General features: G+C 41.9%; 1 protein-coding gene across 3 annotated transcripts in view; it reads left to right on the forward strand.

Moving 5' to 3' along the window:
- The first annotated feature begins 1,595 nt into the window (after window positions 1-1,595).
- ARHGAP17 (Rho GTPase activating protein 17) overlaps window positions 1,596-17,430 on the forward strand; it is a 1,246,301-nt gene continuing 1,230,466 nt past the window's right edge. For 2 of the 3 annotated variants that reach the window (XM_044089406.1, XM_044089407.1), the window contains exon 1: window positions 1,596-1,948. In XM_044089406.1, the coding sequence (XP_043945341.1) occupies window positions 1,896-1,948 (53 nt within the window). In that variant the 5' untranslated portion in view covers window positions 1,596-1,895. The remainder of the gene's footprint in view (window positions 1,949-17,430) is intronic. The other variant, XM_044089408.1, reaches the window with a different exon arrangement.

A 17,430-nucleotide genomic window follows, 5' to 3' on the forward strand; every position in this document is an offset into this window, starting at 1 on the left:
AAGTAATGATACTGTAGTTTAATAAAGTAAGGTTAGCGTTTTCGTGCAGGTCAGTGCCTGCACTTCTTCAGAGCGTCTGAAGTGCAGGCACTGACCTGGTATTGCTTGGAGTGTACTTTGTCCATTGCTTTTCTTGTTTTTCCTCAGTTTGTCTATTCCTTTTGGTTTGCATAGTGTCTTACAGACTGCTAAGAGGTGACGTGTATCTTGTATACAAGGTATCCTCTGGCCTATTACTGATGGACTTCACATCTGTAATTGCGATTTCAGAGATACTCGATCCTGGGCCCTAAAACTCTTCTGCAACATTAACAGAATGGTTTGGCGGGGCAGGTATCAGGGACAAATCCAGAAGTATTCAGGGACCCTTTTAAAATATTAGTACTATTAACTTGGGACACGGTCAAACAAGAAAATGTCAATTAATATGCATTTTTGAAGAAGGGTATAACTTCAATTATTGTCATTATTTATTAAGTATAACTGACCACCTTTTATCCAAGGTCATCAATTTTTAGGAGGGATTAAGAGGGGCAGGGCTAACATTTGAGTCAAAATCAGGGATAGTTGAGAGGTACGCAGGTATATCTCAAAAGAAAATACCACTGTTCTGGAACATGTCAAAGGTCATCCAGACGACATTCATGCTCAACTTTGATCAGTGTAAGGCAAACAGGAAATTTATCCCAGGACTCCCCCTGTACTGCTATGCTTCTAAATTGTTTATCTCAACACACGGATGGCCCTAACTCTAGTAATTATCACTAGAGCAATGTATAAATTAATGAGATTGGTTCATTTTAAGCACCAAATGGAATAACTAGCTAGGTTTAAAATGACCAGCAGGAGCAATTAGTCTAGTACTAACCTATGAGCCACTGGACTTACGTAACCACGAGGTCCACCGGTTTCCATTATTGCTGTTTATTTTGCAAAATGCAAAGTGTCGTTAGATAAATCTACAAGATTACTGACTGGTGTTGCTCACATTAACGCCATCATTTGTATGCACCTGTAGGTTAACATTTAACTTAAGCTTATACAGCCGAGTATTTTCTTCCTGTGCTTCTTTTTTATTGCATCCATGAAAAAATCTGAAAAGGGGATCCTCCTGATATCCTATTTACTTTCCTGCAAGGCTATTTTACCACCGTAGCCTCCTACTTCTAGTCAGTCTCCGTGTTAATGAAACCATTAGAAATGTAACTGCTACTTATTGTGTGTGGAAATATTACAAAATCGATTACTTTCTTAAAAAGGCACTGTGCTTTCAGGGCCCCTTCTTGGGTAAAATAAATAATTAGACTACATAACGAGAAATATATATTTTTTTCAAGTTAAGTTAAGGCCGCCGTTTCAGATACGTTTTAACTGGTAAGCAGATAGCGCGTGGAAAAATTATACTTAGCATACAGGAATGAGATTTACAGCATACTAGCTTTTAAAAATATTTGTATATATTTGCCTAAACTACTAAAATGCAAACAAAAGCATTGACAAACTAACAGTAATAATTTAAACTGCCTATAGGCTAATGTTGTGCTTCCGCCTGAGTCACGTGAATTGTCCTCCTGCACGGGGAAGACCCAAGTATCACTTCCTGCTGTGGATCGGGGAGGATCGCTTAAGGTGTGTTGGCTGCGGTAGGGTGGTGTGACAGCAACAGAACAGCGGGTGCTGTTTGATGAGCTGTAAGTCAGTAATAGAACCCGAAGGAACGGGGCAAACTTTGCGTTCATCACATTGGGACTGTGCAGCTGGGAAGTTTTATGAGAAACTATGCTAAAGGGGTGTTGTGAAAGAGTGGAGTTGCCCGGTTTGTGAAGCAAATGTTTGGGATATCGTAGTGTACTGTAGGTTTGGAGTACTTGTTGCCTCAGGGGACGGCAGGCACCATGAAGAAACAGTTCAATCGTATGAGACAGCTGGCCAACCAAACTGTAGGCAGGTAAGTTCCTAGAGTAGGGCATAACTATTTAAAGACTTTTTTTTAGTGTGAGGGGGGCGTACTTTCAATCCAGATTCTTATTAGTGTCGTTCTGTCATTGTAGGGTCTGTATAGAACATTTGATGCAGAATGTTATAGTAGTCAGTCAGTCTTTTGGGTAGTAAGTGTGCAGTTAATTACGGGCTGATTTAAAATGAAATCTATGTGAAAGTTTAATCTTGAGTACAGCGACATGGTCTTATGAATTACTTGCTGAACTGAAACGAACAGTCCTGTGGCCTGTTGCAATCGGAGTACTTAATTTAAAGTTATAGTTGATTGAGGTTATGACTTTTTATTAAATTGGTCTGTAATTGTATGTTTTCTGTATTAAGAAAGCGATCGGTTGTTTTGTTCTGATTGTACTGCAGCGTATTTCCAGCTCATTATGTCACTGTCATGCGTGTGATTTGCAAGGGTCCAGATGTTGCTGACACTTGTTAACAGGTTTAGTTCCCAGCAACAAGTAGCTCTGGCGTGATAAACTAAAGATGCAGATGTAAGTTAGATGTACTCGTCTTCTCCGGCTTTATTTTAATTGGAAGTGCTAGTGTACTGTTTTGAGGTTTTCCTTACTTTTAAGTACTACTGGATGTAAGAGGTGGTGCTCCACAGTGGAAGCTAATGAAGAAGAGTTAAAGGAGGTGGAGTTACTAGGCTGTTAATACATAGCTGAGTCGGGTTGTTATTGATCGAGCTCCACCTTAGGTTTTCTTTACTGCCTTTATTTAGCGGGGTATTCGGTCCTTTTATGCCAAGACCTTGGTTAGGAACTCTTGTTTAACGTTGTTTTCATCTTGTTTTAGGTACTTTGTGTGCTTGTATTTATGTAAGTCTCATTTTCATTAGGGTCACTGGGAGGCTGCAGGTTTAATGATGACCCCAATGTTGTATGCATATGGGTTCATAGGATTATACTAGGCTATTGACCCTGAGGTCTATATAAGCCTAGCCAAGAATTTTGCCCATATTCCCTCAAAGTCAGCACCTGTTTCCCCTGTCCAGCAGGGACACAGGTGGGATCCTAGGGGTATATTTTCTGTTTTCCCATCCAGTCATCCAGGTTCCTCTTAAAAAGGGCTAGAGAGGTACTCTGCTTGACATGGAGAGGGAGTGTGTTCCACAAACGGGGGAGTCTTTGGGACAGAAATCATTCCCGCCAACAATTTCTATTAATGTCGGAGACCAGGTTAAGGCCTTGCATGCGAGTTGCGTGAGTGGAGTTTGTCTTATGGATATGTAGCAACTCCATCAAGGCTGAGTCTTAAGTGGCCTTGTATGCCAGACACAGATCACCTCTGAGCAGTCTGTATGAGACTTGAGTAGAGGGACAAGGCTTTTAGCTTATCTGTATAGGATAGGTGTTTGAGACCCTGGATTTTCCTGGTCAGGAACCTCTGTGGTCTCTCCAACTGCTGCATGTGCTTGGCAAGGTACATGCTGAAAGGGGCATTGTACTCTGTAATGGGTCTGATAAGAGAGCATTACAGGGATGTTATGGCCTCCATGTTCCTGGATGAAATACCCTTATTTATGAGGTGAGCCATGTAGAAAGCCTTTCGTACAACAGAGGCAACGTGGGGGTCAGAAGTCAGGCTCCTATCAAACTGGGTGCCCAAGTCCCTCCCGACTGATTGCATGCTTAGTACATTGTTATTAATGTGATAATTAGTGAGGATGACATTTTCCCCAAAGAGGATAATGATGCATTTCTTGGCATTCAGTTTGAGGCCATGCTTCTGGCACCAGTCATTAGTTTGAGTAAGGCCCTCTTGGAGGATGCTCACATCGCTAGGGGAATTTAAGACCGTGCTCAGCTTGCCGTCATTTGCAAGTTTGGTCAGCTACAGACCACTGGTTTTGTGTTGCACCTCAGAAAAATGTCCCAAACAGTAGAGGCCCCAAGACCAATCCTTGGGGTACACCGCTTGTTACAGGTCAACTACTAGAGGTGGCTTCCCCTATTTTGACTGAGTGGGTTCTATCAGTGAGCCAGTTAGCTACCCATCTGGTAACATACTGGTTGATGCCTAGCTGGGAGAGTTTACCTATTGTGCCCAAGTGGGGAATACCAAAGGCTTTGGCTAGGTCAAGGTAGACGGTATGCACGGTCTTCCCCTTGTCCATGGCTTTGGTGTCTGTTTCAAAGAAGTTGACCAAGTTTAGCAGGTATTATCTCCGTTTGACAAAACCAAACTGTGTGGGGTCAAGCGTTTGGAGATTGCCAATGTCCTTTGTTTATAAGGTCCATAATAATGCGTTCCATGGCCTTGCAGTTCAAGCTAGTTAGGCTGATTGGTCTATAATTGCCTGGATCAGTGGACGCTCCACCTTTGTGTAGAGGGATGACAGTGGCTGTCCTCTATTCAGCTGGGATGAAGCCAGTGCTCAGGCTTTGGTTGAGTAGGGTGTCTAATGGAGCTGAGAGCGCATGCCTTCAGTTCGTGTAGGATACAGCCATGGATGTTGTCGGTCCCATGGAGACTGCATTTTTTTGCCTTTGAGAGGGTATTAAGGACCTGCTCCCTGGTGATGGGAGGGGGGCAGTTGCTGGGGATGTCCTGGTTTACAAATAGGGACGGGAGGGGGCAGTTGCTAGGGATGTCCTGGTTTACAAATAGGGACGGGGGGGGTGAAGTTTTCACTGAATCTGTCTGCTAGGTATATCTATGACGTTTGTGTCATCATCATCTTCTTTCGGCTGTTCCCGTTGCGGATCACCTGTTTCCATTTCTTCCTGTCCTCTGCATCTTGCTCTGTCACACCAACCACCTGCATGTTCTCTCTTACTACATCCATAAACCTTATCTTAGGTCTCCCTCTTTTCCTGTTACCTGGAAGCTTCATCCTTAGCATCTTTTTCCCAATATACTCAGCATCCCTCCTCAGCACATGTCCAAACCAGCGTAATCTTGCCTCTGGCTTTGTCTCCAAACCTTCCATCCTGGGCTGACCCTCTAATATACTTATTCCTAATCCTGTCCAACCTTATCACACCCAGTGCAAATCTTAACATCTTTAACTCTGCCATGTCCAGCTCAAACTCCTGTCTTTTTGTCAATGCCACTGTCTCAAACCCATATAACATAGCTGGTCTCACTACCCTCTTGTAGACCTTCCCTTTCACTCTTACAGGTACTCGTCTGTCACAAATCACTCCCGGCACTCTTCTCCACCCACTCTATCCTGCCTGTACTCTCTTCTTCACCTGTCTTCCACTCTCACAGTTACTCTGAATTGTTGACCCCAAGTGTTTAAACTCATCCATCTTTGCCACCTCTATTCCTTGCATCCTCACCATTCCTCTATCCTCCCTCTCATTAACACACACCTATTCTGTCTTAGTCCTGCTGACCTTCATTCCTCTTATCTCTAGAGCATATCTCCATCTCTCTTGGTTCAGTGCAAATTTTGGTGTTGCCTTTGAGATTGCAGACATATGTGAAGAAGGCCTTGTGGTTGTCCTGGGGGGGGAGGGTGTATGCATATGTGTGTAGTACAAAAAATAAATATATAACTTTTTTTTTTTTTTTATAAATCTATAATATAGGTGTGTGAGAGTTGAAGTAAAGATAGTAATAGTTAACTGTAGATTAAATTTAATGAATGTTAACATTTAGCATCACACTGATATGATATATATTTTTTCCTCTTCCTAACAAACTTCCAAACATTTTAATGCTTGTTCTTGTAAGCAAGGCTGGTATTGTTTAAGTTGTAATTCAAAATACTGCTAAAATATTCCTACTTGATGTGAAAAATTCCTTATGAATCTTACTGTGCTACATTATTATTGTTGCTTTTTCAAGTGTAAATATTTTTACTGTTGCTTTTTCAAGTGTAAATACTTTTAGTATGTTATAATTACTTGTATTTTTTATCATCTTTTCATTTACCATGTAATGACATTTTTAATTTTTCTATCTTGCTGGAGCTTTTCTCCCCGGGCCTTTACTGAAAATGGAAATATATCCAGCTAGACTAGCCCGGTTAACAAATGTAAAATAAGTAAAATAAAAATAAAAAATGTGTAGTTAAACTTGATTATGCTAAGCAAATACACATTCTAACACATTAAGGTACAGATATATTCATTACTGCAGACCAGTAATAAGAGTTTCAGGGTTATGGAGTGAAAAGATGATTTTGCATTGCACATTAAAATCTTGTTTTTGATACTTGTGTGTTTGACTGCGTTTCAGTAAGCTTGAGATGGAAAACAATCAGCATTTTTGAACATGTCTACTGTCATTATAAAATATAACCTCATTCTCAGGTTGTGGCCATGGTAGTTTAATAACCTTTCAAGTGAAACCCCCACAAGACTTGACAGACATATTGGTTGAATATTGTAGGGCACAGACCATTGCTTTTTAGCTGTTGCTAGATCTGGGAGGCTTTCTTTGTATTAAATAGTCAAATGAATAGCATAATTTTTGTATTAGTGTTATGGTTAAGTTGAGAAGGGGTGCCACCTTACTGCCAGACTTATGCAAGTGCCTGTGAGTATCCGACTGGTATGAATACAGATTATGTACATTGTCAGTTTGTGTGATTTTAATTTGATAAAACGAGAGTATGGGAGCAAGCCTTCTGAAGATGACTTTATACAGCAGTTATGTGGTTAATTTTAGGGAGCTGTTTTTTCCAAGCTAGAAGGTGTGTGTATGTTTTGTGTGTTTGGGGTAAGTGGGGCTACTGGGAGTTCAGCTTCATTGACATAGCTCTGTGCCAGGGCATCTGACAACCCTGTCTTTCGTAGAAGATTGCTTAATGTTGGAGCCTGTCCATTTTTGTGGGTGTATTACATAATTTTTATATTATGACACAGTTATGTTTATAAAACCATCATCCATAGTGTCTGAATACTGTGGTAGTGTTCTATGTGGTTCATGTAAATCAGAAATATGCATTTATACAGTTAAACTGTTGCAGATCATTATTTGTTGATATGGGTATGTGTAACAAATGGGTTTTAGAGTTATATGGTAGAGGTAGCCTGCAGTATATCTAGTTTTTTAGTTTAGTTTGGGGTATTGTGGAAATTCTCAGGCTGTAAATCCTAATCTTGCAAAAAGTACACGTTTGTTGATGGGTAAATGGGTAGGTAATACTTGTTACAACTGGTTATTGGTTCTTTCATTATATATGCCATTTTCCATGCTGCTTGGTGCACATTTTTTCATTCTTTCTATCATAGGTAGGTACTAGGATATCGGCCCTAGGGCCTATACAAGCACAGCCAAAAAAGTACCCTGGCTTTTGCCACCCAAGAAAATTATTTTCTTGTGCCACTGTCGAGCAGAGCCACAGAAGTGATCCTTGGGATGAATTTCCTATTTCCCATCCAATCATCAAGATTTTTCTTGAGTGCTAATGAGGAGCTTTGTTTGATATAGATAGGTAGTTTATTCCAGAGTATGGGAAGTCTCTGGGACAGGAATCTATCCCTCCGGCATGTTCTGTTTATTGTGGTGACAAGGTTTAGGTCCCTAGAGCGTGTAGCTCGGAGGGTTTGGGATTTCTTTAAGTGGAGCATGTCCAATGGCTCTGGATTTGACAGAGCTTTGTATGTTAGGCAGAGATCACCTATGAGTAGGCAATATGCGACAGAGTAAAGCTGGAGTTTTTTGAGACGGTCTGTGTAGGGCATCTGTTTGAGGCCAGTAATCCTCTTTGTGAGGTATTTCTGCGGCCTTTCCTGTTGTTGTAGATGCCTTGTGAGGTACATAACAAAAGGGGCATTGCACTCTATAATGGGTCTAATGAGTGATGAGTAGAGGGGAGCAATGACCTTTTTTTCTGGATGAGAAACCATTTGTGATGAGGTGTGCCATGTAGAAGGATTTCTTGACTACTGTGGCGATGTGATTATCAAAGGTCCACCTGTGTCCCAAGGTCTCTTATCACACTTTTGGTACTACCTCCTATGTTGTAGTTCATGGGTACAGAGCTTTTACCAAAAGGGATGACAATGCACTTTTTGGCATTGAGCTTGAGGCCATGGCTTTGACACCAGGCATCCGTCTCAGTGAGGCCCTTTTGTAGGATGTCCACATCATTAGGAGTTTTGATTATGGCTCCTAGTTTGCAGTCATCTGTGAACTTCATTAGCCAAAGACCTTCTGTGTTAGCCTGTACTTCAGAGAAGTAGATACCAAACAGGAGAGGACCCAGGACTGAACCCTGTAGTACTCCACTTGTCACTGGTCTGAAGTTGGATTTGGAGTCTGCTACTTTCACAGTGTGGGTTCTGTGAGTGAGCCAGTTGGCAACCCATCATAGTGGTATAATTCTCTCTCCTCTCTATCTATCTATCTATCTATCTATCTATCTCTCTCTCTCTCTCTCTCTCTCTCTCTGTCTCTCTCTCATCCTAGTAATGTACTAATTTTCATTTGAAACCTGCATGCCTCCCCTCCCAGAAACGACTATCACTTTCTATGTATGCTTTTCATTTTGATGGTAAAATGCATGTTGTAACGTAGGTCATAAGCTATTAGAATGTGACCTTATTAGTATGAGGTGCATTTTATTTGGTACAGGCTTATTGCATTTCAGATGCACTTGAAATTGTTTATAGAAAAGTTCTTCACTCTAACACTAACACACACAGCACTGCAAGTACAGCTTTTTTAACACTAGACATTTCAGTTAAAATTAATTCCATTTCATAAATTTATTCATTTTGATGGGTGAAAGAAGCATCGCTTCTTTTGTTTTACTATATTTGTATCTAAGTAAAGGTTATAGGTCAGTGTCGTTATTTTCCCAACAGGTTGGTGTATTCAAGTTTGAGAGACAAGGGGTTTAACTGTCCGTCACTTTGATCTGTGTGGTAGTTTATGCAGATGGTGGTATTAGTGTGCTATCTGATATATGAACATAATACATGTACGTACGTTTGTGTTAAATATATATTTGTATACATTCGTGTATATGTGCATTTTTTTGTGTATGTACATACAGTGCTTGTTTTTGTGTACTGGCACACATACTAAAAATAAAAAAAAGTTTGTGCATTTGTTTATAATATTACTAGAGTATTATGGAAAACACACTAAAAATTTGAATTTATTAATAAAAAATGCTGCAAAAAATCTCTCACAATCAATTTTTTTTTACTTTTGAAAAATGCCAGATATAAAATGTGGGCACTCGTATAAAAATATATGTTGGTGATACTAACTTAGTTTAGTTTCATGTGTACTAAACATCCTTAAAATTATGTGATGGGTGGAGAGAGTGAGAAAATCTTGTGAAGGGATAAATCAAGCCTCCAAAATAGGTGCAATTGAGAGTTCTGTGCAGAGTGGCCCTCTTAGTTCAGCTTGGTGTTCCAAACCTTGTCTTGTTTGGTAAAGCTATGCTGGGCATTGTATTTAATTTGTTACTTTAGCCAGGTAATTGTTTTAAATGAAAAGTAAATGGTTATTGATATTGTTTGAACCCTTTATTTTGTGAGGCTTCAGAAGAGTGCTGATGAGTTTTGATATTGACCGTGCTTATTAGTTTACTTGTACAAGTTGTCTGATAATGTGTTGGTACAGCTGTGTTCTTTTAAACTTTTGAGACTAATTTTAATGTACTCTGTGTCAAGATTTCATCAAATATTGGACTTGTGTAGTTGTGGGCAAGAAATCATTTGTCAAATTTCTTCTATTTCTTTGGAGTCCTAAGGATTGTTTTAGACCACATCACTGTTATTTGGTACATAAGCATGGTAGAATACGTTCTTGCTAGTACTGCAAACTAAGAATTTCTGCCTGTATTCTGGCTATTGCCATTGGGAGAACTTCACCTCCTGTATTCGATCTGCAGTCTATAGGAACTGAATGCCATAACAGACTGATTAAACAGATCTTATGCTAACATACATTAAAGTCGTTTTTTTTTTTTTTTCTCTAAAAACTGCATTTTACCTGATTTTGGCCTAGCACTCGTGTGGGGTCATTTATTGCACTGTTGTGATTATTTTGCTGCTTGTGTATCTCTGCTACCTTTAAACTACAACAAAAAGAAGAAAAAAAATCTTGCTTTTTTTCCCCACTTTCTGAAAGTTAAGAAAGTTCAGTTACAGATTTGCTGTTCTGAACTGTTTGGAAGTTTCTAGAAGGCCAGTGCTTGCTTGGGCTAAAGGGAAGTCTCTGTGTTCACCAGTGGGAGTGGTTAACACTGAACAGCCTGCCTGTCCCTGGAGGAGTGGTTACTACCTAGAAGCTGTGGTTTTATTGGCCATTTTGGGTCCATTCTAAACTCCTTGATCGCTCTCTCTTAAAACCCTACAACTCTCTTTTTGTGCGGTTTTGTGCACTGAGCTGCGTCGGGCAGCACCATCTAAACAGGTTTAAAGTATTCCAGGCTCCACAAAGTCTGCGCTTCACTTTTTCCCTTAGAACTGTTCAAACTCTCAAAGTAATCACTCGATTCTCTTTCTAAAGCCCTGCACTTGCTCAGCTCTTATAAGGAAACACTAACTAAAGCACTGCACCCTCCTTGACTTCTCATAAGTATTAGGCTCTCGATTGGTCCTTCCTGATAAAGTGAAAAATCAGTTCCCTTCCCTAATCTGATCAGTAAAAAAAGTTCCCTATACTAATCTGGTATGTCCAAGGGTCAGTTTCAAGGTTACTCTCCAGTCCAGCTGGTGAATCTGGGAATTTTGAGGCAATGTTACAATTGCCTTATGTACACAGACCACCCTCTCCTCCTTCAACAAACTCTAATACATGTGAGAGATGCAGTTACACAGCCAAACTAGAGGCAGAGCTCTCTCGTCCCAAGACTGGCACAGTCAGTCAGGAGGAAAAGGTAACCACCCACACCACAAATCCAATCTCACACAGGCCTATTGCATCTGCATACCCAACACATAAACACACAAAAACATACACGGAGGCTCTAAATAAAAATCTGCCTAAACAGCAAAGACCTCCTAAGCAGATATCCAAGCAACAGCCACCCCTCAACAATACCCAGGAATCACATATCTCACAAAATCAGTGTGCCTCACAGTCACAGCCCTTAAGGCCAAGCAACACCCCAAATACACTTGTTATAGGGGACTCTATTGCCCGGCACACTGACGTCCCGCTCACCAGACTGAACAAGGAGAAGGTCACTGTAAGCTGCCTGTCGGGTGCCAGGATCCGCCGCATAACGCAAGCACTCGGGTCACTCCAAAGCAGGTACAAGTATGACTCCGTCATTGTCCATGCTGGTGTGAATGACTTGAGATGTACCTCCCTGGACTACATGAAAAGAGACAGAGGAGCTCTCTGACCATGTAGCCCAGGCTGGTATGACCCTGACCTTGAGTAGCATCTTGCCCTCACCAAGAATGATGCCACAGTATAAAGAACAAAATGATCAGTTTCAACAATTGGCTAAAGTATTGGTGTCATTCAAAAGGGATCCAGTGTCTGTCAGCCTGGGATGACATGCTCGACAAGCCACGTTGCTTCGCTAGGGACGGCTTGCACTGGTCACCCTTAGGCTTTCGTATACTGGCCAAGGCTCTTGCCACCCCCATAGTGCCTTTTTTAGGCAAGGCTCAAAGGACAAACCCACCTCCATAGACAACCCAAGGATAAAAAAACTAAAGGTAATGCTACTCAATGCCAGAAGTCTAAACCTCAAGATGCATGCACTCGAGGCTCTCCTCAGTATGGAGGAAATCGATGTCTGTGAAGTAACAGAAACCTGGTTCAAGGCTCCTGAGAGCACCCCAGCATTACCAGGTTATAACTCATACCATCCGTTTCGGCCCCAAAACTCGGACCGAAGCACAAAAGGAGGGGGAGTATCTATATTCATCAAAGATACCTACACCTCCAGGTTAGTGACACTGCACGAAGCATCTGAAACCATCCATGTGCAACTAACCGCGGGCAAAACTGCCTTTCAGTTTGTAGCCTGCTACAGAACACCCTCCCTATTACAGGAACCCCACTTGGCATTCCTGAGAACACTGGAGAATATGAAGGTCTCCCCAAACACTATGTTATTGGGTGACTTCAACTACCCAAACATTGACTGGGAAAACTACTCGAGCCCAAACACCCTCGCCCAACGGTTCCTTGAATTTATAAACTCTAACGCGATCGAACAACTGGTCACCACTCCCACAAGAGGGCACAACATATTGGACCTGGTCATCACCAACATGGGGACTCTCTGTTCCACACCAGAGGTAAACCCCTCATTGGTAAGATCAGACCATAAACAAATTTCCCTGGACATCCATATCCCGTCCCCATCCCCAGCCAAGGAAATCACTGTAAAGAATTTTTCAAAAGCCAACTTTGCACTTCTCAAGACTGAGGTGGGATCCTTCAAAGCCCCCGGGCCAGAGGATAATACAGCCCAATCCCTAGAATCCTTTACAAATGCATTTTATGAGCACCTGCAGGAATGCATGGATCATGCTATCCCAAATAAAACCAAGACTCACTCCTTCAAAACAGGAGACCGGTCTGGTGGACCCCGGCCATAAATAAGCTATGCAACAGAAGGAGGAAGCTACTACATGACAGAGCAAAATCCCAAAAAGGTAAGGCATCCCTGATCAGTATTGGCAAGAAACTTCGATCCCTCATAAAATCATCAAAGGCCAGTTTCGAAAGAAAAATTGCCCTAGACACTAAAGATAATCACAAGGCCTTCTTTAGTTATGTCAGGAACATGGGTGGAAACTCCCAAATATGCCCTGAATTGTTGCATAACGGTACAAAATATACCGAACCTACAGACATAGTCAACATCCTGGCAGACAGATTTGGTGTAAACACCCCCCCCCCAAAAGGAGCAAATGCCTATCCCAACTGAATGTAACCTCCCTGACATCACAGATGCACAGGTGAAAGCTGCCCTCTCCAAAGCAAAAAACACAGCATCAATGGGACCGGACGGTGTCCCAGGCTGTGTCTTACACGAGCTCCAAGAAGAGCTGAACCCTCACATTAAGTCACTGTTCAAACTTAGCCTTACTACAGGATATGTACCCAAACAATTGAGTACAGCTACAGTGGTCCCACTCCACAAAGGTGGTGCCACAACGGACCCCGGGAACTATCGCCCCATAAGCCTGACTAGTCTGGTCTGTAAAGCTATGGAGCATATTATCATGGAACTCATAAACGAAGACATTAGGAGCCTCCAGACACTGGACCCTACCCAATTCGGCTTTAAGGGCAGATCTTGCCTCTTAAACATAGTTGATTTCTTTGAAACAGTTACCAAAGCCATAGATGAGGGCAAGGTAGTCCACACAGCCTACCTGGACCTCGCAAAAGCCTTCGACACAATACCCCACTCGGGCATCATAAATAAGCTTACCAGCTTAAAAATCACCCCCTATATCACAAGATGGGTTGCAAACTGGCTCAGGGATAGAACCCACATGGTCAGAATCGCAGGTGCCATGTCCGAATCCAAACCAGTTACAAGTGGCGTCCCACAGGGCTCAGTTCTGGGACCTCTCTTGTTCGGTATATACTTCTCTGAGGTTCAGGCTAACACTGGGGGATTATGGCTGACAAAGTTCGCAGATGACTGCAAACTGGGGGCCATAATCGAATCTCCAGCTGACGCAAGCATCCTCCAAAAGGGTCTCACGGAGACGGATGCTTGGTGCCAGAGCCACAGCCTCAAGCTAAATGCTAAAAAGTGCATAGTCATCCGCTTTGGGAAAAACAAGGTGCCTACAAATTACCACATAGGTGGTAATCCATTAAGTATGGAAGAAGTAATTAGAGATTTGGGGACCAACGTAGATAGTAATCTCGCCTTTGATAATCACGTTGCCAAAGTGGTTAGAAAGACCTTCTATATAGCCCACCTTATCACGAAGGGGTTCGCATCTCGATCAATAGAGGTCATTGTGCCCCTCTACTCGTCACTCATCAGGCCCATAACTGAATACAATGCCCCTTTTGGGATGTACCTTACCCGACACCTGCAGCAACTGGAGAGACCCCAAAAGTACCTCACCAAGAGGATCATGGGCTACAAACAGATGTCCTATGCAGCTCGACTAAAGTAACTCCAGCTCTACTCAGTTGCTTACCGCCTACTCAGAGGTGATCTATGCCTGACGTACAAAGCCATGTCAAACCCAGAATTAATGGACATGCTCCACCTCAAAAAATCCAAGTCCATTACAGCTACACGTTCCAGGGACCTAAACCTCAGCACAAAAATAAATAGGACATGCTGGAGGGACAGATTCATTTCCCAGAGGCTCCCCTCACTCTGGAATAGAATCCCGGTTCATGTTAGACATAGCCCCTCGCTGACCCTCTTCAAGCGAAATCTGGACGCGTGGATGGGAAATCGCAAATTCACCCCTGGGATCTCTTCTGTGTCCCTGCTAGACAGAGGCACAGTAAACTAATCTTAAAAGGGTACCTTCTGTGACCGACTTTACAGAGGCACAGTAGGCTAATCTAATAGGGAGGTGGAAGCCAAATACACTCTGGCTAGGCTTATAAATGCTCTAGGGTAGATAGCCCAGTATCTACCTATGAACATGAGTGGAATCCTCACCCACTGGTGTTCTACAGCACGAGTCCTATCCACTCAGAAGATGCAAGAGAAGGCTTGTTAACTTTCTGGCTAACACAGCAGTGGTTCTCCCATGTACTTGATATAGCAGGGCAGCTGTAGTACATCTAAATGTCAAATACCACAAACTAAAATCCTGGACAGTAGGACCTTAACCTGACATTCGGACTGCATCATCTAAGAGGTGCTGCTTGTAATGCAGGAAGCAAGAACATTGTGACTATCCTGCAGCTTTGTAAAATGAGAGGTTTGCCTTATTTTGTCTCTCATAGTCTTCATCCTGATACTGCCTCAGTTAAACAGTTCTTGGATTACCAAATGTCTTTGTACATCTTTTGGCAATCTGTGCTGCCCTTCCCATAGATACTCTGCCCTTCCCATAGATACTCTCTCTCCTTCACCTGTCATCCATATACTCAAAAGGAGTATTGCGTTCGTGGTCCTTGAAGACCAGTTGTAAGACTTGCTTAGTTATTTTTTTTTTTTCTGGCTAACTTACCGGGATGGTCTGACTGGGCAACGGTGTCCATTTTCAGTGGAGGCCTGTGGAGAAAAGCTTCAGCGAAGTGCATTTTTGCTAATGCATGTCTAGTTACTTACAGTCTAGCAAAGATCAGTAAAGCAATTTATATAAATGCGATTAATCAACAAAAATATATACATGAGTGTAAATACAGTATAGCGTCTTTTAGATTTTCTTAAGCGTCACCTGACAGAGTACAGTTTACAACTGCAAGGAAGACCAGGGATACAGATAAGGGAGAAGGAGGTTACAGGAGTTAGAGTGGATAGAATTGTAGTTGGAGGTTATATCTGAGTGAGGGAAAGTTATCCAGAGTTAGTAGATGAGCAGAGCCAGGTAGATGTTGGGTGATCTTTTAGTAGTTTCTTAAACTTGGTGGTGCTGGAGGTGGATCCAGTATCGATGGGTAGAGAGTTCCAGATTTTGGCGATACTGTATAGCGAGTCACCTGCATTATTTCTACTTTAGTGCTGTTCACTAAGTTTTTGTTACTGGAGCGCAGGGTCTGATTTATTGGAATAGTGAGTAAGTAAGCTTTTGAGAGCGTGTGTTTTTTCAGGTTGGTTGAGTATTTATTTGGTGGGCCATGGAGAGCTGGTTAAAAATTAGTAGGTTGGGGAGTTCTTAGAGCGTGACAGTGATGGGATCTGTAGCTGGCATCTGTAGTGAACCTCACTTTGTTACTGAGAAGCTGGCATTCATACCAACCTTAAAACATTCTGTTTAAACTTCTGCTGTAGAAAGCCAATTTTCTAGTAGTAATAACATCTGCACAGAGCAGCTCTATAGTGCAGAGGTATAGCCCTTACTACTTCCCAGGCACCCCTTGTTTGATTAACAGCATGGATACTGGAGGAACTGTGAAGGAGGATGTGAGTGAGCAGACTGTTCACTCATCCATCCTGAGGAAGAGGAGGGAAGGCAGTCTGTGGTTATTGCATTAAGCAGAATGCAAGTCTGGCAAGCTCCATGTTGTATAAGCAGTGAGCTGCTTAGTTGGGAGGTTTAAAGAAGCTTGAATACACCACCTGAGGGCAGCAGTCATGGACCTGGGAATGCTGTTATGGGGGGGGGGGTGAGTTATGACGCTCTCTCCCTGGTAGTAGTGTTGCACTGTACCAGCATATTTTGATCTCCTCTTTGACCTCTGACATAAGTTAGGTTGAGCCTGGGGGAAGCTAACAAGGGTCTATGAGACCTGGTGAATGAGCGGAGGAGCTGGTTGCAGCTTATAGTTGGCTGTGGGGAGGGGGGGAATCCAAAGTGTAGAACTTATGAGTTGCAAGCTTTGACATTAACGAACCCCTCCATAAGTCTTCCACAGAGGTAGGAGTTACTAGACATATAAAAGTAGGATTAGTCCTTAGTAATCTGAGAGTTGGCCTTGAACCAACCCATTGAACTATTCTTTCCCTTCATTTTGAGGTTTAGGAGAAATGTTTTGCATGTCACAGATGTACACAGGTGGCTAAGATGACTATCGAGAGAGTACTAAAGGTTTAAGGGAACACCTATTTGTGTTTTAATTTTTGAGCTAGGAAAATGAGTATGACCAGTATCTAGGCAGATAGTCGTCTTCTGGCCATTTAACTGCATTGCTTTTTGTTATTACTACCATGGGAAAAAAGTGAGTGCTAGTGAAAGTTCACCTGTGCTAGGTCAACAGTCACTAGTCTTGCACTGTTTTAGCCCAGAGGATCTGTGAGGCAGCCACACATTGTTCACACCACCACCAAGCATTACAAGCTATTTTTTTTTTTTTTTAAACACATGTATTGAATTAACACTTGTGACATAGGCAAATTTACATTTAAAAATAATCAAACTGTATTAACAAGTTCACATTTACAAACATACTTTACGTATATTGCTATATGTCATACAACCTAAGCAACATTACACACGTTATTCAATTCCTGCCCTTTTTAAGCAAGAAACATCTTTATTGTACAGTGACTGGCCATTAATATTCAAAAAGGAGCATGCTGATTGGTCAGCCCAACTAGCGTGCACATTGTAAATCTCAGAAAATACTAACGTAAAAAGGTCCGGTTGCCTGGTTTTCCACAAATGTATCCAGTAAAAATTTCACTTTTTTAAATAAATTTACAAAACTGAATACCTCAAATGAATGAGAGATGGCATAGTGAAAAATAAAAGTATAATTGGGTACGTTTTGCAAAACAAAAGAAATGTACGTGATTATCCTTTTATTTTCTCTGACCTGTCTTTCCCAAATATTAATTTAATGTTTTTTTAATGTGTAAATACTCCTTTCACTCTGGCCTCCGTATACCTTGCTTTCTCTTGTTAGGTCTAACTTTTACCTACTTAACCACTTTGCTTCCCTTATATT

Source organism: Protopterus annectens, chromosome 12.part0 (genome assembly GCF_019279795.1).
Source record: "Protopterus annectens isolate FY-2018-M chromosome 12.part0, PAN1.0, whole genome shotgun sequence".
Classification (NCBI taxonomy): Eukaryota; Metazoa; Chordata; order Ceratodontiformes; family Protopteridae; genus Protopterus; species Protopterus annectens.